The 24,530-nt window shown below is 39.1% G+C and overlaps 1 protein-coding gene and 1 long non-coding RNA gene across 2 annotated transcripts; one reads left to right on the top strand and one right to left on the bottom strand.

Annotated features, from left to right (window-relative positions):
- Nucleotides 1–39: 39 nt before the first annotated feature.
- LOC146697448 (uncharacterized) lies at nucleotides 40–1,856 on the bottom strand. The gene is made up of 2 exons (XR_014923402.1): nucleotides 1,428–1,856; nucleotides 40–922 (listed from the first exon to the last, which is right to left on the bottom strand). It is a non-coding gene; the product is annotated as an uncharacterized LOC146697448 (long non-coding RNA).
- A 5-nt stretch (nucleotides 1,857–1,861) lies between these two features.
- fbxw8 (F-box and WD repeat domain containing 8) lies at nucleotides 1,862–24,497 on the top strand. Its single transcript, XM_085476183.1, has 11 exons — nucleotides 1,862–2,812; nucleotides 2,900–3,004; nucleotides 3,887–4,051; nucleotides 4,704–4,792; nucleotides 9,991–10,148; nucleotides 10,419–10,615; nucleotides 11,017–11,235; nucleotides 17,692–17,819; nucleotides 22,298–22,471; nucleotides 22,928–23,044; nucleotides 24,057–24,497. Exons 1-11 carry the CDS (start codon nucleotides 2,363–2,365, stop codon nucleotides 24,220–24,222), a joined length of 1,968 nt encoding a protein of 655 aa, XP_085332309.1. The 5' UTR covers nucleotides 1,862–2,362; the 3' UTR covers nucleotides 24,223–24,497.
- Nucleotides 24,498–24,530: the final 33 nt, after the last annotated feature.

Here is a 24,530-nt window from a genome sequence, read left to right as displayed (position 1 = left end):
GTGTATTTCTTGTCTAAATGCAATGACACAAAGAACATATCTCAGTAAACGTTTTTTTATTATCAGGACTGCTAAAAATTCATATGAAATGTTTTAAAAGTATAAAGACCATACACTTTATAAAAGACCGTTTCAGGAATTTTACCCACATTACATTAAATATACTAGGGGGAAAAAGCTTTTTTCTTTTTTGCAGAAATCACAGACAGCATAACAGCATAGCTTCCTAGGAGTTTTCTTTATAATAACAAGCCACATAACACTCCCCCCAACAGATTAAAAAAAAAAGCAGAGTAATGTGTAAACATCATCTAAACACTGTAGAAAACACCTGTAAAAACCACTCTCATTATTTACATGCTTACACTTATAGCTTATGTTTTAAAAAAAAGAAAAGGTACAGTGCATTATGAAGCTTGGAAACATTTCAGTGCATTATTAAGGATTGCTGCACTAATTGTAGCCTAGATACAGAAGGTCTAATGAGTTTAACCCCAGTTTTCACTGATGCACTCGCATTGTGGGAGGTGAAAATTTTAAAGGCGTACTATTAGTAAGCTTTTCCCTCCACTCTACCAGGGGAAGATTACATCACCGGCTTGTAGATGGGATGACAGAATTGGAGAGTCACGTAGGGGTAGATATAGCCGCTGACTGACTGCAGGGCTGCTGGTGTCGTCTCAGCTCGGTATAGTGCATCCATATCCGACCTGAGTTAGTCTTCATGCCACATGCAGAATAGTCAGAAACGCAGTTCCGTTCCTGAAACACAAATTTAACCCGCTTCCTCGTTTGTCGCTTTTCCACCCGCTGTGCACACTTCTTCCTGCACCGCGTCCTCCGACTCTCCTCCATCCTTTGCTTTAAGTGCAAATGATGAGAGCCCGTTGCTTTCCCTCATGCATAATCTTAAAGGCACCGTCTATGATGAGATAGAGATACACGCACTTTATTGAGACGCATTATAAGAAACGTGAAACCTGCAGTAGAGCTATAATTTCTATTTAGCACCGTCTGAAAATGAAATGTAGAGAATGGCATCAGTTCTATCCTAATATTTATTTCATCTCGTTTTCTGTAGAAGTGCGACTCTTAATAATTACCTAATACTTAAAACATTTTTATCGCCAAATTTATTTATCCAGTTTTTATGGTACCTTGATGAAAGTTGTTGTGCAAATATTGAGAGGTTAAATGTATTTTTATATCTTAAATTTGATTATTTCATTTGGGAAAGGCCAAGAAAAGTTGATGGAAGTAGTAAAGAAAATGTTTTCTTGGCCTGCGTCAAAAAAAGCATTTTTGTATTTATTTAGTGTGTGTGTGTGTTTCAATTTGACAAATATGCCTAAATGAATTTTCATCCAAATCTGAGATAGGCTTAGTGGTTTCGCGCTCGAACAGGTGACGTGACTCTGTTTACTCACCTGTTGCTGGTGAGGCAGCCTCGCGCCCTACAGGTGTCGCCTCGCGACGAACAGCACGAGCACGGTGAAGTGCAGCGCAACGCACAGGAAGCCCTCCTTCAGGTGACCCCGTCCGCTTACCACCACCGTCCCTCTGTCCCCGCAGCTGTAGCCGACGTCCGCCCGCTCGGTCGCCCAGCTTTTCTCCAGCTTATCCCCGATCCTTCGTAGGCGCGACGCGAGCAGTTGAGCCACGGAGCACGGCGAGGGTCGACGGGAGCTGCAGGTTGAGTCACCTGGAAGCAGCAGAGGATGGTCTATCGGCAGCCAGCACATCTCGTCTTCGCGGCAAAACGCACGGTCTACTCAGTTTAAGTCTTGAGGATACAGTACCCTCCTTCTCTTTTTCTCAGCAAACCTTTACAGTGTTTTCGTCCCCCCTTTCTCCCCCACCTCTCTCACTACTGTATTATTCATTACAGTGTCACATGGTGTGGGGTTTACATCATCTTTTCCCAAAAGAGCGATGCAATGATTAACTCTTGGATCGCTCCTGTTTGGTTTTATCTTGGGGAGTTTTCTGCATTAGCACGCTTAAATTCTTTTAAAGTTCTAATAAAAATTGCACTTTTTCTAAAATGTGATCATCCTGTACACATAACTATGTAATACGAAATAATAAATTTTGTATAAAAACAAATTGCCAAAACATTGCCCACAAATACAATATATCTCCCCCTGCAATCGACGCGTCTATAATAAAAATGCGGAATTAAAAGTTTGGCGGAACTTTTGCACATTTGCTCGCTTTCCCTCTTCGGACTATTTATACAGGAGGACGTGCTTGTTTTTTGTCGGTGTCGTTCTGTTTCTATTCTTAACTCGTCTGTAAAACTAAAAAATTTTACTTTGTAATGTTGAAAAAAAAGTTAGATTTTCAGCGATGACAGAAGAATATGGCAGAGAACGATCTTGCTGCGTTCAGGGAGCGTTGGAAACGAGAGTTATCGAGTAAAAAGGGGGAGCAACGACTGGTTTGTGCGCCTTCCTCTTCCCGGGATATTGATGATCAGTTAGGCCAGAGAGACTTAAAAAATCTTAACAAGGCCGGTAGTTATTCAAAGCCAGAAGAAGGTGGTTGCACGGAGCATGTTCGTGTAGGGGGAAAACCTGCTGCTCTTGCTGCTGCCGCAGAGACAGAGGATCAGCCTCAGTATGTGTCCATTGCAAGTAGTTTGCTGGATGGAAGGACCAGCCCTCTGTTGGACAGAATTGAGGAGGAGAGGAGCAGGAGAAAGAGGCAATATCATAACATGACTAATGTCTGCAGCTCATCCTTGCAGCAGCAGCCTCAGGGAAAGGTCAAGAAAGAAGAAGAGCTGGTAGACCAACTCATTCAGGATCTGGTATGAGAGCGATAATGCACACCGTCAGATGGTACTTGACCACAGTCAGCTGGGTATATAATGTGTGTTTAATGATCTGTTTTGCAGAATGAAGTCAATGACATTCCCTTCTTTGATATTGAGTTGCCGTATGAGATAGCTTTGAAGATATTCCAATATCTCAACTGTGCAGAACTAGGCCGATGTGCCCAGGTAAGCAGTCTGAGTAAGAGGCTGGACAAACGTCACCTCAGGGGTGCAGGTCAGTGTTTTCATCCACCAGCTCCAGAATGAATCTTAGAGGTTAATCAGGTTTTTCACAAGACGACGTTGCAAGGCCTTGTATTCACTGATGGAAAACCCTGGTACTGTAGTTTTCAGGCAACAGAAGGGATTCATTTGATGAAAAAAGTGTTTACATAAATAGGACATTGTTTTGGCAGTCACTTCAAAATAAAATAAATTGTCCAATTAATGGGACAGGAATGGACATATGCTTATCTGGTTACTCGTGAGTATTCTTCGCTATTTTCTTGTGAAAATAGAGCTCTAAAATGTGTTTAAATGGGCAACAGAGAAATAAATCATTATTTTATTGAACTACTTGGTGACTTAAGTCTTGCTTAAGTGAGCGAGTGGATAACATCAAGGGGTTATTGCAAGTATCTATCTTTCACATTCTAAAAAGGGTTTTTGAACCTCTACTTTAGAAGAACAGTTGCACACTGACAAGCGTTACAATCTGGGAGTGATTCAAATTAAAACAACTCTGAGGCTAAAACAAATTATTTTGTTGCACAGGGACCAGAAATCTTCATGGCCAAAACCGCACCCCAGCTATACAATAGCGATGTGTTGTGATTTAAAAAGTTAAGTTCTTCATTTGTAGCAACACATACTGAATTGCTTAGGGCAGCTTTATTTGCCTTTCATGACTTAATTTGGTACAGATTAATAAATTACATTTTGTGTGCCAGACCCGCATGTGACGAGTCCATTTGGCAGTCAGCCGAGCTTGTTAAATAGAAATAAGTGATGCAAGCTCTTAATGTATGCTGACTCAATCCACAGTTACACGGTTTAATCTTCTCTCAGGTGAGCAGGGCATGGAGAGTCCTTGCAGAGGACTCTGTTCTGTGGTTCAAGTTGTGCGTGAGGGATGGTTACCATCAGAATGCCAGCATGTCTGACTCGCCCTGCTGGAAGAGTATGCTGCGAGACTGCAGGAACTCTTCTAAAACGGTGCGCTTCAACTGGAAGGTGAGCTTGAACTACTTTACTGTGGCGAATCAGATGCTTCCATCCAGCAGCTGTGCAAAATTGAAGAATAAGTCAAAAGACAGTCTTTGAATGACCTACAGATTCACAAAGATTTCATTTTCACTGCATTTCCTCACTGGACTTTGCACAACTGGAAAAGCTGGTGACAAGTTGACCTAGATAACTGCCTTTCCTGCTTTCTCAGAAAAAAGGCAGACTTTGGGAAAGCGTCTCCTGAAGCACTTACTATTCAAAACTGGGGCCCATTAAAATGTGGGACATTATGTCAATTTGTGATACTGGGACAGAGGATGAAAATCCTGTGCTGTCATACATAAACTGGGACATCGACTTACCCTAATTGTATCGGTAAAACTAACAGACAGACATGCACTCACACTTGCATCTACCTTCAAAATATGTGTGAGGTAGCCAGAGAAAAACCCGCACAGGCAGAAGAACATGGACACTATACAGCAAGGCCCTTACAAGCTTTCTTTTGTAAAGCATCACTGCTTCACTTCATTGGGAAATACTAATTGTTACTGTATTTCTCAGACTGATATTAGTGCAGAACTGACAGTAGACCAGCTGCGCGTCTCTCATCTAATAAAATATATCAGTTTTCAGCCAGCCTATAATTTTCACCTAGAATCGAGTGGGATCCATCAGCCAGCTGCAGTTCGAGTTGGGGAAGGTGCTCTGTGACGTCAGCTCCTATGACAACTTCGTCTTAGCTGGGTGAGTATCAAGGATGCATATAGGATGCTTCTGACAGCCGATTAGTAACGATGTTAACTGTAATGTTGACTCCTCATATACTCAATTCTTCTGCCTTGTGCTTCTGTCTCTTTTTCTTGTCAGGTGTCTTGGTGTAAATTAATCTTGATCATAACCTTTCTGATTCTTTACTGGGTGTTTAATTAAACATGTATGACTATATGTCTTATTGCAGTGGTTACTGACAATCCAACACATTTGGTTTTCCCTTATTAGGGGGATAATTCATTTAAAGTCAATTGAAGAATCAAGTGAAGCAGTTAGAAATGTACTTGCAGTAACACTTAAGTGACTTCAATTTCATGGGATGAGACAGGCGGTGAATTTAAGACTATAAGCTGGTAATAATTTTCTGGTCAAAGATTTGGAACATGTGATAGTTAACAGTGTAAATAAATGATTTTCTAACATTGTTACCAAAAATTAACACGTAAGTCAGTACTTATCAAATATCGTTTATTGTTCCATTTTTACAGTTGAGATCAGTTTTTCACTTTGCTGACATTCACCACCACCACCCCAAATTTTGAGAAGCTTCAGAGAAAGAGGGTGGAGTTGAAGTGGTGCAAAAGATTTTGAGACTAAAGAACGTGCACAGACGGATGCCTTAAGTATCCAAATGTATTGCCACATTCAGTCACATGTCATTGGCCCACATGAGTGTGATGTCCACAATTATCATTCGTATAGCTCACAGCACTGACATTTACAAAAAAGCCTTAAAGCCTCCCATAGGGTTAGTTGCCAGGGGGCTAAACTGTTAGTGGACGTTCTATGTGCCATCTTCTAATTCCTTTTCCATTTCCATTTCTTTTGATGATGAAGATGAAAATAAAGGCCAAGTTAAAAGAGCCATGATAATGTACTGAGTACTCTGGAATTTAGTGACTGGTGTGATTCAGTCAAAACGAGTGTCTTTATGGTCCTATGGTGAGGGAAGGGTTAAATAAATTGCAGTTTAAATAAACTGCAACTGCTTTGAACTAGTTGGCTGAGACAGTGATTGATTGTGAGTGGCCAAAGGGACCCAATAAGGCCTCAGAAATTTGGAGCATCTCTTTAGAGTGATGTGATTAGAGTCCCCTCAGTCCTGCTGTGTCCCACTGATAAAAAGCACATGTAAGACACATAAAACAACGAAAATTGCATTTATGAAATAAGGCACCTTACACAATGTTAACATGCTGTTAAATTGTTCTTTTTCTTACTACTGCTATTAACAAATTAACAATATCAATACTTTTCCCATTATATTAAAAGTTAATTCAACTAAGGTAATTCAACTACTTGAATTTGTTTATCTAGAAAGGAATCAATGGCCGTTAAGAGTAATCAGAAGTGATTCAATTGTCTCCACTAAATCTTATTAGAAAACCAGTGAAATGAGATTTGGCACTTAAAAAGCAACATAAGATGCTGTCTCGTTAACCCAACAGTTCTTAAAGTCACACAATAACATAGAGGCCGGATCTCCCGAGGCTTGCGTGAAGATTGCAGTAATCAGTGCACAACTCTTCTTGTACAAAGTTTTTGACGAGTTCCTTGGATATGATTCAACATCATCTTCCTCCTGTTGATAGTTGGCATTGTGCTGACGTACCAATTAAGTCAAAGTGTGTGTCCCAATTGTCTACTCTCTGCCAAACCCCGCTAACAAAGTCATGCATGCAAATAACGGGTGCTCGCATGAACACCCTGTGTCACACTTGCTGTGACTGCATGACACACTGCGACTGCACACTTGTTCAGACATGATGGTATCCGCGGAGGTGGGAACTTTGGCAGTTTGCTGTCTCCTGTAGAGAGAGCTCATTGGCTTAGGCGAAAAAAGAAAAAGAAAAAAACAGGAAAGAGGAAGGTTTGAGAGTTTTAGGTGTGATGGGATATAGTTAGGGCTTTTCCACTAACTTGGAGTCTGGTGAAATGACATGACATGAACAGAAGGTCATGTTCCAATCTGTTGAAGAAATTGTGCTACTAGAAATGTTATTTTTGAGTGAGCTGCATGAGGTATTTTATGATCAATTAATCATCCTTGCAAATAAATTCACTTTTGTGTAACTAATGTTAATTTAATCCCTGAGGTCTACATTGGTGTGACCCATTGATTGGATTCCCGATAAGTTAGATTGGTTTGGCCCCGAGTTAGGCAGACAGCATCAAATGTATGAAAGAAAATGAAAGAAAAACTTTTTTTGTTTTTTTTTCCTTGAAAGACTAAAAGTGGAGGAAAAAAATCACCGAAATCAAATTTAAGCTTAATTTTAGCATCTGGTCTAGGGTTATTAATTAGTTTGTTGATAGATAAAAAATGTATTTCATTAAAACTTTTGAAGAAAAACTGGTAAAGTAATTTGTCAGCCAATTGACCAAATTAAAAGTTTTTAAATGTGAGAATTTCTCTAATATTTGTAAATTTGTAAATTGCATACCAATTAATTATCAAGCCAAACTTCATACATGGTCTGAATTAGTTTTGTTTTAATGTGTCTGAAATCGTACATGCATATTCTTCTTCTTATTATTCATTTTTTAAATATATAATGCATCTCTATGTATTATAAGGTAAGCTAAAACTTTATTTATATAGCACCTTTCTAGATAAAAGATCACAAAGTGCTTCACACAACGACAACAAAGTATAAAACAAAACAGACAACAGTTAACTAAATGCAATTCTAAAAAAAGTGTTTTTATTTGTTTTTTTAAAAGAAGCTACTGAGTCCAGAGATCTTAAGCTCGGTGGGTGTGAGTTCCACAGTCTGGGAGCCACAGTGGCAAAAGCTCTGTCTCCCTTAGTTCTCAGCATTGTATAATGAATGACAAGTAGACCCTGCTTACATGACCTACAGTGACCTGCTAGGGACATAGGGCTGTAGAAGTTCAATGATGTAGGCAGGAGCTTGTCCATGAAGAGCACCAGAATGTTAAAATGGACTCTGAATTCAATGGGGAGCCAGTGCAGCTGTTTTGGTCAGAAGTCTTGCTGCAGTGTTTTGAAAAATCTGTAGACGCTCCAAAGAGTCTGTTTAAACACTTAAACAGTAAATTACAGTAGTCTTGATGAAATGAAAGTATAAACGACAATCTTCAGTTCAGTACGAGATACAATAGGGCTTAGTTTAGAAATGTTTCTTTAGTGATAAAAGCAGGACCGAAACAGAGATTTGACGTAAACATCCGAAGTGAAAGCTGGGTCAAAGATTGCCCCTAGATACCTGATAGACGATTTCACAAATGTTGCAAGGGGACCAAGAGCATTCATTATCTTAGGTACGTGTCTATCAGGAGAACATACAAGGACTTCAGTCTTTCCTTCTATAAGTTGGAGGAAGTTGTCAGCCATCCAAACTTTAATGGAATCTAAGCACTCATTCAAAATCTGTAGCTTAGAAACATCTTGGGGCTTAAAAGAAATGTATAACTGGATATTGTCTGCGTAGCAGTGGTAACAGATGTCCTCAAAGGGGCTCAAAACATGCTGGAGGGGAAGTAGCTATATTAAGAACAATAAAGGCCCCAGCACAGAGCCTTGTGGCACACCATAGTACAGGGACGTCGAAGATGGCCTGTATTTAGAAACTGCCACAAAAAAGTAACGTTCATACAGATATGATAAAAACCACTCTAAGGCAGATCCAGATACACCGACCCAGTATTTTAGTCTTTCAAGTAGGATGTGATGGTCAACGGTGTCAAAGGCCGACGTGAGATCCAACATCAGCAAAACAGAACATTTTCCTGCATCGTTTTGCAACAAAATATCACTGGAGACCCTAAGAAGGGCTGTTTCAGTAGAATGGGTTCTACGAAAGCCAGACCGGAATTTGTTAAGAATATTATGTTTGTCTAAAACTGTAACTGCTGGTAAGAAAAGGTCTAACTTAGGTTTTTTTAAAAGGGGTTGTATACCAGCATTTCTAAAATAAGCAGGGACTTTACCAGATGTCAGAGAGGTGTTAATTATGGTGAGCACACAGGGACCAGTGGAATGGAAGACACTTTTGAATAGCGATGCAGGCAAACAGTCAAGTGAACAGGAGGATGCTTTCATTGAGCTAACTATTTTTACCAGCTCGGGTAGTGAAATGGGTAGAAAATGTTCTAAAATAACAGACCAAGCTAGAGTAGGATCAGACAGTGCATAAGCTGATGGGGAAAAATAATTTCCTATATTACTAATTTTTTCTAGAAGGAAGGAAATTTTCACAGTCTTCATTTGAATAAATGGGGCAGCAGGTGGAGCAGGAGTAATAATGTCAATACAGTAATAGTGTCAAATAACACCTTAGGACTACCTCTGCCCTTTGCAACCAGATAAGATAAATAGGCAGCCCACACATCTCTAATTGCATTGCTGAAAGAAACTAACAGATCCTTGAAGTAAAGGAGATGAACATTTAAATTAGTTTTCTTCCACAAGCTCTCAGCTTTGCGACAATCACGATTTAAGCAGGAAATATTGTCATTTAGCCAAGGTGAGGACTAAAAACAGAAGCTTGTCTCATTTTAACTGGACAAATTTCATCCAAAATGGAAAGACATTGCTTATTAAATAGATCTCTTAAGAAATCGGCATCGCTTTGAGGGGATGGATTTACATTAAAAGCATCTAAAAAAGTCCCGCTGTCGAGGAATTTATGAATACAGCGGCGAATACAGTGATGATCAGAGATAAAAATGTCATCAGAACAAATAAAATCAATATTTAAACCCAAAGTAAAATCAAGGTCCAGTGTGTATCACTGTGTATGTGTGCATATCCCAGTCTCAGTGAAAGTATACTTTTAAATAAATGATCAAATATTACTTCATTTGTAGTAAGACAGAAGTTTTAGAGCTGTGATGTATAAAAAATTTAAAAAGGAACTGAAAACTCGTGGTGCGCAAGCTGTCCTGGAAAATGGGGCGAAATGTTTGTTATTGTGTCGCCCAAACAACACCATCATAATTGTCGAAAGATCGTGTAACAAAGGATGAAAACAAAATAACAAGTCAGAGTGAGCAAAGGAGGAGGGTGTGAAAGGGGAAATGATTCAGCGGTGAGAGGGTGACGTCAGGTGTTCTCGAAGGTGGAAACTTTTCAACGTGCTGTAAAAAAAAAAAGGTCAACAAAACTTTCCTTAGACTGATGAACTTTTTGCGTGTTTGGATTTAAGGTACACGTCTGGTGATGTGAGGCTGTGGGATACCCTCCACTGGGACTCAACGGCTTCGTACCTGAAGGCCAATAGTCTGTCTGCTAACACTGAGCCGAGACCACATGTTAGTCACGTCCAGGTCAACGGCACGCTGGCTGCTGCTGCGTATGAAGATGGTCAGTGTTTGTGTGTATATGTGTAATGCAGTGGTATCTTTTGGGCAAAGCATTGCCCACACCAAATACACACTATGTATAACTTCTAATCAAAAGCAAGGCAATCATTAGTCTTTTCAATCAACTTTTCTTTATCAAGCCTAGAAACCTATGGTTAGATGCACTTGTAATTTCTGTACATGATGCCCTTTGTTTATCATTTTTCCTTATGTGATAAATGCATACATTAAATGCATACAGTAAAAGACTTGGGGACTGTTTTTGGGATAGGCTGTGTAGACCTGTGGAGCACAGAGACAGGTGGGGAACCCATCTACCACTACCAGACTCCAGGGAGGATCCAAGTTCTGTCCCTAAGCCCTGACAGTCCTGTCCTGATCTCTGCCACTGGATCAGATGTTCGGCTTGACTGCGCAAAAGACTGTGGCTACTGGAGGACAGTATGCCAGACTCAGCTACCCAAGACTGTGAGTCAGAGTTCTTCATTTTTATCAGATGACACATTTCAATGTGCAATTATGTTAATTAATAGACTGTTGCTTTCAACTTTTCTCTGAATATCAAGTTAGAAATTGGCTTTCGTTGGGGTTTGGACTGTGGAGGAAATCACTTAAAGTACTGGTTATTTATTTAGTATCCTGGTAGTTTGAGTTCACAGGCATAGTAGTAGGCATTTATGTGGCAGGTAGGGAAGGACAAAAAAGACCAAGGTGACATGATCAAAGAATTAAAAAGTGCAGTGATTAAATGACTTGTACATAAGTGTGCAAGTAATGTACTAAAATGCAGTTATATACTTAATAAAGTCACTTTCTATACTGATGTATATGTAAAAAAAAATTGTGCTCCATCCTGTCTAATCTCACAGGTAGAGAGCATGACTTTAGTCCCAGGTAGGGACCAGCAATGTCCGTTGGCAGCTCTGGCAGCAGGAGAGTCCATGTACCTGTTGGACCCTCGGGAGGAGGAGCCATTGATGCTCCACTCAGTCTATGGTCATCCTGTTACCTGCTTGGATGCCTCAGAATCCCATGTTGCATTTGGGGTGAAGCGCACAGGCTGGGCCATGCATGACGGAGGGAACAAGGTGGGTTCAGCTTCTGTGTACAGTTCCCATAGAAAATGAACACATAGGTTTTAAAAGTACCTTAATTTAATCAGTGTAATTACACAGTTTCTTCAGAAAACCTAAAACTGAACCCTGGCACTTTTTTGCTATGTGATGTATATGGCACATGAAAAATCAAAGTTGAGTAGGCCTTAATGTTTATAAAGCACTGCAAAGCTTCAGGTCTGCTCGTGGATGAAATCAGCAATAAACAGTACAGCTGGCCATGATTGTCCAGTTTTTGACTATGATGATGTAGTATGAACAGGGAATTATTCGTCTGCTAATAGTGGCAAATGAACCATTTTCTAGTCTGGTGTAAAATCCATTTACTCAATAATAAATGGATTTTTTTATTGGGAAAGTGAATTATTTTATTAAAACTAGGGGTTTTGTGATATACCAGCATTAACAATGATTATGACATTTAAAAATAAAAACACATGTAACATTTTTGTTTTTGTAAAGCTTATGCATGCTCACACATGCACACATATCAGGTGTTGCTAGTTAGTGGGGACATCTCATTGACATAATGCTTTTCCTAGCTGCTTATCCTAACCCTAACCATCAAAAATGAATGCCTTACCCTAAACCTAACCATAACCCAATTGTAACCCTGACACTAAAACCACATTTTGAGTGTGAAAAATGCCTTCAACCCCATAAGCACCTTGATTTTTGGTCCACATGTGGGCTGTTGGTCCCCACCAGTGTAGTAAATTTGAGATTTTGGTCCCCACCAAGACATTAAAAACACACACACACACACACACACACACACACACACACACACACACACACACACACACAAAAACAAGCTCTCAGTAAAAGCTATAAAAGTCAACATAAAGCACGTTGTTATAATGGTACATCTGCAACTCTTCACTTGACATATGCATTTTTTTTTTCTGGGAGAGAATAAAGTGATTATCCACAGTTTTGTTTTTTTTTTGGCCACTAATTTACATGCTGTTATGATGATTATTTAAGCCTTTATGAAGGGCACTCCAGTATGTATGTATGTGGGATTGTAATCTAGTGTTTGTATGTTAATGGAATTGATGGAGCTGTATCAAGGTTTTGTGGTGGGTGGAATTGAAAATACTGCGAAACACAAATAAACCTAAACAAAACCTTGAACGTCGACCAACTAGATGGAAGGCCTCTGGACTCTGCAGCTGGATTTTAAATGTATAAAAAGCTACCTTGACCTCGCTAATTGAAATGGAAGGTTTCCATCAGAGTTAACAAGGTCAGCTGTGCTCACAGCAGGTGCGTAATGAAAAAATGGGAAGTTGTACGGGGTAAATAATTTGGTTTGTTTAAATGGAATGATGCATGTTTTGTTGCACAAATATAATTTACTGAGTGAAAAGCAGTGAGGACAAAAGTTTTGGCTTTAGGCCAGTGTCAGTTTTAATCACTGGCTTGTAGCTGAAATACCAATCTTCTCTTAGGAAAAAAAAGAACAACATTTTGGGGAATAGATTCATTTTCCCTTTTTAAATCTGGTCTATATTTACAACTGCTTCTGGTTTTTAGGTGCTCTGCTCTGTGTCTAAACTTTCTCGCGGGTGTGATCACTATTACTTGAGGTCCCTTTAGACCCCCTGGGTCCCTTTAGAAATAATGTCATGTGCCTGTAGGGGATTAGTTTATAGCATAAATAGCTAGCCTAAATAATGCAAATCCTCTCTGGACCTCTGCTCTTAATTACTAGAGCTTTAGGAGCACCTTTTGTGGAGTGTTGTTCCTTGATCTGTATCTGTTTGCTTCTAATAATACTGTGTTTCTAAGGACTCCATGTACCTAATTGACTCTTAAGCCATTACTTAGAGACTACAAATAGCCATGAGACAAACTCATCTTTTGGGATCTGGGGACAACTAGTCAGCAGTTATTATGTGGTCAGGTTCACTTCATCTAAATCATGTATTTCTGTGATGATAAAGATTCAAGTAAACTGCTTATTCAAAGAAGGCAGTCTCAATTAAATGTGGTGGTGGAGTGGTAGCTGTAGAGCTGCAAATACCCACTGTGTGTGTGAGTGCACACACCAGTTTGTTGGTGACTTATTGCTTTTTGGCAAAGATACTACACTGACATCATTCCTGTTAGAAATCACAGCTGGAACGCTGCAGCACATTTTCAGCGACAGCACTAAAGCACCACATAGTGGACCAAAGAGAGACTAGCAGTGAAACCTTAATATATGATGATCCTCTTAAATAGTATAGAGACTGACATTTAGGTAAGCATTTGTTATTTTAAGGGTCTCACTTTTGTATCACTTAATTAAATCCACCAACCAAGAAGGTTATCTGATTGATTCAATTAATATATTTCTGTTTGTTTGTCTGATTGTTAACAGAATTTTTCAAAGATTCTAGCTAGAGTTGGGTGAAAAAATTTTCCTGGGGTAGAGCTCGATCCAACTGGAAAGTGGTTAACTTTTTTTTTAATTGGAATTTTGGAAGTATTTTTTGCCCTCGAAGCTGAGGCAAAGTTAGAAATTTCCTTTCATATCTTCACAAAACTCTTTAACTGAAACAAGAAAAACTGGGAAGCATCCTCTTAATGTTCTCAAGAAAATATCACAAGCTAATACGGATGGATCCATGGATGCAGTCTCAAACGTGCTGTTTTTGCTGTTTCTGTATTTAATTTTGAGCTGATTTGTAGAAAAAATATTTGTAGCTTGATAAAAGAGGAAATTGGTTTTATAACTGAAAACATTCTTTGCTTCTTGCTTTTCCAGAGTGAGAATTATCTGTTTTTGTCTCTTTTTGCTTCATTTTTAATTGATTACTATCAGTTTTTCTTGTGGGATGTGGGGGTCTGTAAATCAGATAGCACCAGATATGAAATTTGTTTCCTAACTTACTGGTGTTCATAGACAGTGTGACAAAATATTTACTGGAAAAATTATAGACAGCTAAGTGGATCGTTCAGGCTGTAGTTGGCGCCCTACTCCTAAAGTGTTATCCCGAGTACTGTACATTGTTGGGATTGCCTCTGATTCTAAAACCCCCCACCCAGCTCTAACATTATTCCGTAAACACAGCTAGTCTCAGACAGTCCAACTGAGATCATATTTTTTATCTTCAGCTTTAAAATTGGTTAAAATTTTAAAGCTGGTTAAAAATGAAAATCAAAGGTTCCTCTCCCAGTATGCACTGCCTTTTAGATCTGATTAATTTCACTCGCAGATCAGATACATGTGGTCTTTGGTATCCCATCTCAATTATGCCAATTCATGATTGGCATGACTAATTAAAATATCTTACAAATTTAATTAACTTGTCTGTCACTCCTGTCACGCTTCTATCAGCAATTTTCATACCGTGAAGAAGACAAAGCACAACTTGGCTGCAGCTATTGCCTTTAGTAAGAAAACATATGGTTCATTAAAATCTGTTAAGATACATGGAGGTGGCATCCAAGGAAGTCATGTAACACCTTTTTTTCCAGACAGAAGAGTGAAATATTTCAATTTACAGCATTTTGACCCAGATAAAACTAACCGTGCTGCCACGTTTCTGTTGAGCTGACTAGAACTCGCTGTGTGACTTTATTGAAGTTTTGTTTGAAAATCAAAGTTTGTTTTGTGTCGATCACATCAGAGATTATCTCTCACACGTTGGCTTGCAACAGCTTTTAGCTTGCACTTTTTTCTTTCTTTCTTTTTTTTGTAAATCTCCCCTCCCTCGTTTGTGTGTGTGTCTCTGCGTGTGTGGTTGAAGCTACTCTCCAGGTCCTCATTACTACTAGTCTTCCCCTTGCCATTGGACTAGGGGCACCCTGGCATCTGCCCTGCTTGTGGCACTGCATTCAGAACAGGCTGGCTTCTTCACTGGCAAACTATCAATCCTCTGCAGTGGATCTACCGCTGAGCTCAAGTGCTGTCTGAAAACCTGTCATCTGCTTGTTGCCCAAAGTTCAGAGGGCTGGTTAGATGGGCTGTGTTTGTACAGCATGTACAAATGTGGGTTTTCTATATTTATATAGAGAACTACTAATCTGTCAGGACAGAAATCAGATCATTAGGGATGAATTGCTCAATAAAACCTGAAATGGGTTCCTTCCCAGGTAAATAATAATAATAATAATAATAATAAAGTTTTTAAAAGAGCCCAATAGCAATTTTCAGTCACCTGTGCATGATTAAGTAAATATTCTGTAAGTATGCAAATCTAAAAAGAGCAGCATGGCGCGACATCTGACGTATAAATGTAAATTTTTTGTTTGTCCATAGAGAATTCAGCCTCAATCCCAACCCTCTGTACGACACTGTAAGTGTTCACAAAGTGAAATGTAAAGTGCAAGTCTTAGAAAGTGTTGGCTGGAACAAACCTAACAATATGCGTTTCATCCGATGCGCTCACATCTGTCTGTCCGTATATTTAAAGCAAATATAGAGCTGAATCCAAACAAAAGGGTGTGGTCCAGTAAAAAAGCCCGCAGTCTGTAGGTTTTTTTTAAACCGGTGGATTCTTTTGTTGGAACAAAAACCAACAGAAGGTTGAGTTTCCATGTCACAGGATGATTTCCCATTGCTGGTCTATGATATGACACACCAAGCCAGTTTCTGCGCTTTTGTACAGATTATCAAAGCATAAAAGATTTTCTTTGAGATGTAGTAGTAATTGCTAAGCTTTTCATCTTTTTAAAAGCATACAGAGTAATTACATAAACATCCCAATACAAGCAACTATTAGAGCTGCTTTTGTTTGGAAGCCTCACTGGAGATTCATCTAATGCATTAACCTAACAGCTTCTCTGTCGCCATACGATTATCCTTTCTCTGCTGCTTTCTTTTAACTGCCTGTAATATTATCACTAAACAGCTCCTTTGCCTCCCTCAGCGATAATTTTAGTGGGTGAGGTAGGCAGATATTTAATAGAAGTATCTTCCAGAATCTGCAGTGATTCATTGTGAACAGCAGGCTTTGTGCCCCCCCCTCCTTTCTCAATTCATGGTACTCCCTCTTTTCTCCTGTCCAAATCCTATCAAGCTGTCATTTCAAAGTCCGGTGTGATTTGGGTTTTGCCCCGGGGTGGTGCACAATTAAAGCTCTGCTTGGCCCAAATAAGGGACACACAAAAACTGCTGGCACCTCCTCAAGGCTTACATCATCTTTCTCCTTTTTTGAAACTTCTTTTATGTTTCCTGCTGTCTCTCTACCCCCCTCCCCCTCTCTCTCTCTCGCTTTCTCTGTCTGTCCTTTTCTATCCCTCCTTTCCTTTTGGCCCTCTTTCGTTCTCTCCCTCCCTTCTCGCTTTAATTTCTTTGTCGTTTTAATTATTCAAAGACAATTTTGCCTGGCGGTTATCCTGTTTGTTCTGTCTCGTTTGGATGAGAAAACACCAGCCGCTAATTGACCAATTAGGCCAGCTCCAGATGACATCATTGTAACTTGTATGAGGAAAGTTTATTGCCGTCATCAAGCCAAAAGCAGGAAAGGCTGTAATTGAAGTTTTCCTTCAGGTCTTTTTTTCCCCCCTCAGTTCATCTTCATGCATTCACATAATTGGCCAAGGGTGTTTGCCGTTACCTGTAATTGTCAATTGTACAGTAAGTTAGTGCAGTATTACCGTCTATCCAGTATCACAAGTTTTACTTTGAGGTGTAGTTACATATTGTGTGTGTGTGTGTGTGTGTGTGTGTGTGTGTGTGTGTGTGTGTGTATAATTTATTTGAGGAAAGCAAAGTGGATCAGAATGATCTAAGCATCATTCATTGTGATTCAGGCTTTAGCTATTTGAACTTTCTGATTTTTGGTCAATTTCCTGTAACATTGTAGGAGATTTGTAGGAGATTTGTGATTAAAGTTTAAAAACAATATTTTAATGGAGATAAACATAGTAATGTGTGTTTGAATATCTCTTGAAAATCCCAGCACTTAAACTATTATAGTAGTTATTCACCTGTGCTTTCATTGCTGCACTTAAATTAGATGCAAAATGAAGAAGCCATTGTTGGGTAACAGGAAAATGTTTGTAGCCTTATTGACTGTGTGTGCGCAGATCAGATAATCTATGAATTGTAACACTTTTTACACAAAATTTTATTAGCATATATAACTAGATGATGATTAACACCGATAAAAACAGTTAAAGTTGTTATATACAATAGATTCTTTTTAACTGTCTCTGTAACAGTGCAACCCACTGACAATGCACCCTTATGCAGTTTTTATATATTCCCTGGCGACACTCAGCTGGGCATGCTTGCTGGTTTTAGGAGCTTTTTGTTGTATTTCTAGTTTTTCAGTAGGATGCTGTTATTTCGGTTGATTTGGTTTCACACTTCCACTGTAGTGTCTTATATTGAGAGCTAAAATCTGCTGTACGGTTTATGCATGTGGTGACAGTCTTGGAAGTTGACTAACTGTCATATATGAAAAGAGTAATGTTTGTCTCAAATTTCAGATCCACATCTACAGCCTGGAGACGCGCAAACCGACAGTTTCTGTCGGCAACTCACCGGGAGATTTCACTTGCATCAACCTGAGAGACAGCTCTCCTCATCTGCTGGTGTGTGGGAACAAAGACAGGAGGTAGGACACAAAAACACACATACAGATGTAAAATCGTGCATAATATCAGAAACCTGAGCCAAGAATGCAAGCTAAAAGGAGTGTGCCTGTGAAATTGTTTTCTCAAAGCGACACCTGATGATGAAGAAGGCTGGAAAGCTAAGGTTACTTGAAGTGGATAACAGATGTTTTGAAAATGTGTGAAAGACGTGGCTTGATTAAATTTGTGAATTTTTTAGAGTACAACCTTTTATGTTGAAAAACAAGGCTTTGAAAAGCTTTTTGAGATGAAAATTAATTCATTAACAGTTTTTTAGAAGAGTGATGTTCTGTTCTTTGTCTTAAATAGACAAATATCTCGCTTTTCATTGTCTTTCTCCTCCAGTACCTGGGATACTATAGAAGAGAAAAATTTGGCTATCTTGATTCTCTTCATTCATGTAGACACACTTACCACATTGCTAACCTGGCTCTCCAGTTGAGAAAAGGACACATAAAAGAGCCATTCTCTACTTGTTAGTGGTGCTACAGTGCATGAGCTGGCAGGAAAGAAAAAAATCCCTGGCGTGTCTTTGTCCAAAGCTGCCCCCGCTGTTTCTATTCAGCACCAAATCCATCTGGCTGTTAAGTAGTTGGCTGACAGCAAAAGACAGACCACATCGTATTGTTTAGGTTCTATTTTTTTTTCCCCTCTTCTTACTAGTTATGACTCCTGACATTCATACAAAAGCAGGAAATGCTCCACTAAAGATCTTTTGTCAAGTGTCACAGAATTGTGATTTTCATAGTAATATTCAACAGCACCCTTTGAATGAATAATTCAGTGATTTCCTCTTGGACTTTCTGATCAGATTTTGTCCAGAGAGGTACACACACCAGGTTGGCTCTTCCACTTTGGCCCCAGCTGATGCAGCGCACAGCCGAGGACAAATGGAAATTGGGAAACTGAGGGACAGTCTGAAATCTTGGCCCTTCAACAGGGTGGCTTAAGGCCAGAGCCTAATGCATCCCTTCTTTTTGTCCAAATGAGTTTTGTCCCTTTGTTTTTTGCGAGATCCAAGGAGCACATGAGGAGTCCAAATGATGGCTGTCGGGAAAAACCTTGCCATATTTGTGTAAACAGGAACAATGTAACAAAGGGAAATATTACATATATTTAGAAATTGAAGAAATAATGAGTACTGTTACAGTTAAGAAGGACTGCACATATTGTGTTCAGCTTTGAGACCGTTTTACTGGCAAACTTATCCTTCAATCAAATGTTTTGTGGCACGGCTTCATGAACAGCTATGCCAGTTTGAAGTTTGATAGATTATACATGGGCTTATCATGCTGACCTACAGAGGTCCATTCTAACCAGGAACATCTCTGACATACAGTGAAACAGTTAAGGTTTTATTGAATGGTTTGGACCAAAATATTTCACAGACACTGTTGTGACCAGACATTTACATATGCTTGTAATGATTTCTTTAAACTGTTGATTTTTCAGGGTAGAGCGATTGTACAGCATGCATCTTTAATAATCTTTTTTAAAAAAGAAGACTTGGGTGTATAAGCCTGAATTTTGAATATTTTGGATTTTCTCTTTTGCAAACGCGGTCAAAATTATCCATGTACAAAGGGAAAGTCCAAGGAAGGTCTAAGAAGGAGAACTGTAGATATACAAGTTAGGAAGGTTTTGGAATGGACTAAACAGGATAACACTAAGCTAATGACCCGCCCAAAGCTCTGACCTCAACAGTACTGATATTTTTGGACTGTGCTTAAAAGTCGAGTCTATGCGAGGAAACCAACCAATTTAAATAACTTCTTCCAATTCTACCTAGAGTGGTGAAGGATCCAGCCTGAATTATGAATGAAGGAGCTTGTTGATCACTACCAAAATCACCTGGTCAAGGTGCAACTTGCTACTGGACATTTACTTGAGCAAGTATACTTTAGACAGTATGTGGATTACAGATGCACAATGCACTAAAAGCTCCAAATTACCACGACAGTCATGCCCATGATGAGTGCTTGTAAACTTCTGACCAAAACTGTATTTACTTTCTTTTGTGGTCCTTGAACTTTTCTTCTAGAGAAATAATGCGGTTGATATTTGTGGTTTTCAATGAAATATTTTTCATTTGGCATTAAATTCCAAACCGCCATTTGTTTCCCACAAGAATAAATAAATAAATAAATCCTAATAGGATTAACATCACTCTCAGCTATACTTTGTGCTAATTAGAAAATGCTAGCATGCTTAGTCTCGAAACAAAAGAAAGAAATTTGATGTCCTTACGTCATGTCTGGGCTCGCCTCTGTAACAGAATGCAATCACTTATTTAGCCTTTTTTCCATCAATCTTTCTGAAAAAATGAATGTCCCTGTGTTTTCCATAATCAAAGACTAATGGACATCAACAACAGCACTTTACATCAGATACGAAAACCTAAGTGATTTTTGCTTTGTGGCATGCTTTTTTCACAAACCACAGATGCATATTTCAATCCAAAAATAGCAGGCTTTCAATTGAATAAAAAATTGCTCGAGAAACGCACAAGAAAATATGGGTTTAGTTGGAGATCGTGTTGCCCACTGCATATGCAAATGAATATTTTTGCTACAACATTTTCGGTGCACAGGCTATACGTGGCACAGCATTATCTGGCACGCAACACAAACTAGCAGTTTATTCTACGCTAAGGGGAGCATCCACAGTTGTGCACATTATATTACTCCAAAATCGATCAATTTAAAAAAAAAATTGTGGTGGAATTTGGTTTATTCCACTTAAATCTCCATCTTATTGTTGATCATTTAATACTTAACCCATAACTTTGAATGGAAAAAAAACAAAATGAACTTAACAAATTATTTGAACACTGTTACTCAACTGTAGGAGCCAAAATTAGTTATTCCCAGTTTTTAAGACATCCATTTTAACGGAATATCAAGCTTAGCTAAAACTACAAGACCGGTGCAATCATCCAATCACACCACTGAATCGGTTGTCTCTCTCAGGGCGCAATGATTGATGTCTTCTTCCAGCGTTAGGTAAATAGCTTTTCAGGGGTTAACTGCACTTCTCCCACACATCTCATATTAGGGAGAGCTCCTCTTGATTAATGAAGAAGAGCCTAGCCAGTGACAGTTAACTGAAGACAGAGCCGCCTTCTGCTTTAGATTTATGGTTCCCCAAGGTCTGGCAGTAATGGTCAGTCCTCATTGTTTAAACGTGTGCTTCCATCACGTAATGCCACTAAACAGGCAGAACTAACTGCAGACAACAAGTCCTCAGTGCCCATTTAGCTATTTAAGGCTGATTCTTTTAAAAAGTTTGGAAGGGAAAATGAAATCTGTCTGAGTCCCCAAAGTGAATTTGATTATGGTAATGAGGTCTTGGAAGAAGGTTGGGCCTGGATAGAGTCATGTCCTGGATGCTTTCAGCTGCAATAAACCCACAATGACAACAGATGGAGCTGAGGGTCCCCTGGGCTCATGTTGCTGATAAAACCTGGAGAGTAAAAAGCCTGCTCTTATTGCTTTTCATCCCTCAGATATACCAGCAAATTAATAATAATTATCATATCATCATAAAAGCTTATTTTAACACAGAAAGGATCAGAGAAACATAGAAAAGATTAAAAGAAAATCCTTGTCAAACTTTAAAAGAGAAAAACGGTTACGTTGAATACAAAAGTACAACAAATGAAGTAAAACTTGCTACACTTTATTAAAAACATGAGGTGACAAAGATACGTGTTTGAAAATGGATCAGAGAAAGTATCCTTTGTCGTGTTCATTCTGTCACGTTCGACATATGAACTGTTTATTTACAGTGCACAATATACACTCCCTATATGTGCTGTCAAATATATTTATACACTTTGAATTCCTTCTTATTTTCTACAGTATCTGCACAACAGCAGCCTTTTCATTCCACATTTGTGCATGTGGGTGTTTTGCTCGCCCTTTGTGTTTTCTTTTTTTGCTTCGTTCTTGAATATTGTTTAGATCCTTGTTTAGTTGGTTTTGGATTTCTGTCTGTATTCCAGTTACTTATTAGTTGGTAGTCATGTTTAAATAACTACTATAATCTTGGTTTGTTGAATCAAATTATGAAATAGTTGTCCAGATGCGAGAACAAATCAAGCTGGGACTAAAGTTTGGAGTGGGCCATCTGTGCTGAAACGTTTCCTTCAAGAAGTGAGAATAGAGTCCTTTTGTCTGCAAATGAATGCACTCTTTGATAAACTGTAGCTCTCCCTTGGTATTAGATGTCCACTTTTGTTAAAAAAAATCCAAAATTAGCTAGAGTGCTATTGTACTTACTTCACTTATTTTTCTATGGGTCTTACGCTGGATCATCAGGGGAGTTTTATCAAGGATACCAACAATAAAGTGGCCTGTGAAGGATGTCTGACTTAAATAACTGTAGTTTTATGACAAAAGTAAGCACTTTTCTCTCAATAACTTAATATTAGTTTTGGTTTTTCCTTACTATGTCTCAGGGTGAGGGTGTTCGACATAAGATCTGGCTCTTCTGTCGCATCTCTGTACGCCCACCACTTGGGGGTCACCTCTGTGCAAGCGGATGACTGGAAGATTGTGAGCGGCGGAGGCGAGGGATTGGTGTGTGTCTGGGAGATGAGGATGGGAGCAAAGCTATGGGAGATGCACAACAGGTAGGACTGTTTTCAGTACAAACTGTCAGAAACACTAAAATTGTTTTTTAAACATGTTATTTCTGCTGTATCACATTATGAGTATGGTATTTGACTTTAACATTGTAGTAAATGTAGTTCCTCATTCGAACACATTTAACCAGTGATTATGATTACTCTGTTCTCATTTCAGTTTCTTGTGCCACAGTTAACGTAATCTTCTCACATAAATGTTTTTATTTCATGTAAATTAAATTGCTTAAGACAATATTGTGGAGTCAGTTTAGTATCACACTCACATCTCCAAGCAGTAACTGTCATTTTTGTGGCGCCTTCACCGCATAGAAAACATTCAGCATCTTAACTGGTATCTTTTGTAGATGCTACAGTAGTGGATACATCCATCAGCGAAACACATGCTGGCAAGAATGCGATTTATATATTTAATATTCAAGGTGTTATCCATCTTTGCTGCAGGCATCCTGTAAGGCATGTACGCTTCAACACCAGCACTCTGGTAACAGCCAACATCCCTGATGACAAGTCGCCACGGGGAGCTTGCATCACAGATGATGACCTAACAGCTCATCGCAGGTCGTGATCTCCCTCCTACACTTTTTTTTGTTGTTGCCTGGATCTCTTCTATTCTTCTACCTCCTATAAGTCTCTTGTACAAAAGCTGGGATAGGCTCCAGCCACTATGCAACCCTGATAAGGACAAGCAGAAAAGAATGGAGGGATTGATGGTTGATTCCTTTTGAGAAAAGCGATACAGCTGTCATTTCTGAGTCCTCAGCAACCTGTTTTTCAACAGGTTGCTGAGGACCTTCATTAGCAAGAAGGTAGTCTCACTGTAACCAGAGGTAGCAAAAATCCTTAGGTGAGATCATGTTTTTGTACAGAACAACAGTACCTTCTTTTAGTAAGACCTTACTCATCACCTTACCTGTAATTTGAGAAATCTGTCTGCCTATGCTTCTGTCTGTTCTTGGTAGGTCTATTAGTGGACACACACACACACACACACACACACACACACACACCCTGTGTCTTTGTTAGGATGAGCATTTTTCACATTTGAGCTAAAGCGTGTTACCAGCATCTCCCCAAAAATGACTGCTGTGTGGCTGCGTCGCTCAGACAAGCACGTTTGTTGGGCTATTTTTGTGAGGAGATTCGCTGTTAATGTAGTCACAAACTAACAAATTTAATTCGTACAGGCCTTTTGAATGGGTATGGAAAAAATGACAACTGGACAAACCGTTTTACAATGTTTAGTCACAAAGAGATGCTAGACATGTTTTTGTAACGTCTTTGGCTTCCTTCAGTCACTCATTCATGTTGCTTGGATAAGCATTTCTTCAGAAAGCTACAGTCTGCCCTGAACACACACAAACAATCATTAAGTGATTGTTATCCCATATCCACATTTAAAAACAGTAATTTATGATTTTCTGGAGATGATGCATTTAGGAGATAAATGTGCTAAACTGCATGTCTGCCGTTTTGTCTCAGTCTTCTAAAGCAAAGTCTAAGCATAAATGACAATCAACAATACAAAACCTAACAGTTACTGATGTCAATGTTTTGTTTTTCTAAACTTCAGACACAGAGGAGTCATCTGCCACTATGACTTCTCTGAGGACGCCCTGTCACAGGATCACATCCTGCCCATCTGCAGGTCTGACTACATAGAGTCTTATGGCTACAACTACAACATCAGCCTAGCAGTGCCTTACGACAGGCTGTCTGGTTCCCATCCGTCCCAATGACACGCAGTTTTCCAGACTGCAAATGGACTTAATTGACTGCAATTGAAAAGACAGTAACATTTATCAGTTTGAACCTTTAAACTCTGTCGTTTTATTTAACAGGTCCTCTTTCATCATCCTGATCAAATCAAGGCTATTAAAATGTAGTAGTGTCGGTGTATTGTATATAACTGTTGCATAGGTATCTCTGTTATTGTTGAATCTAGCTGCCCGATGAAACACTGGGTTTGATGTAGTCCAACATCACAGGAATAAAGTCATTTTTACCTCATTTACTATATGCAAATCATTTGAATATTTTTTCCTAT

This window comes from Copadichromis virginalis, linkage group LG12, assembly GCF_057382275.1.
Source record: "Copadichromis virginalis isolate Kocher_CV1m ecotype Utaka linkage group LG12, C_Virginalis_male_GT1.1, whole genome shotgun sequence".
In the NCBI taxonomy this organism is placed as follows: Eukaryota; Metazoa; Chordata; class Actinopteri; order Cichliformes; family Cichlidae; genus Copadichromis; species Copadichromis virginalis.
Note: the sequence above shows the minus strand (reverse complement) of the source record. Positions and strands in the feature narration are given on the sequence as shown.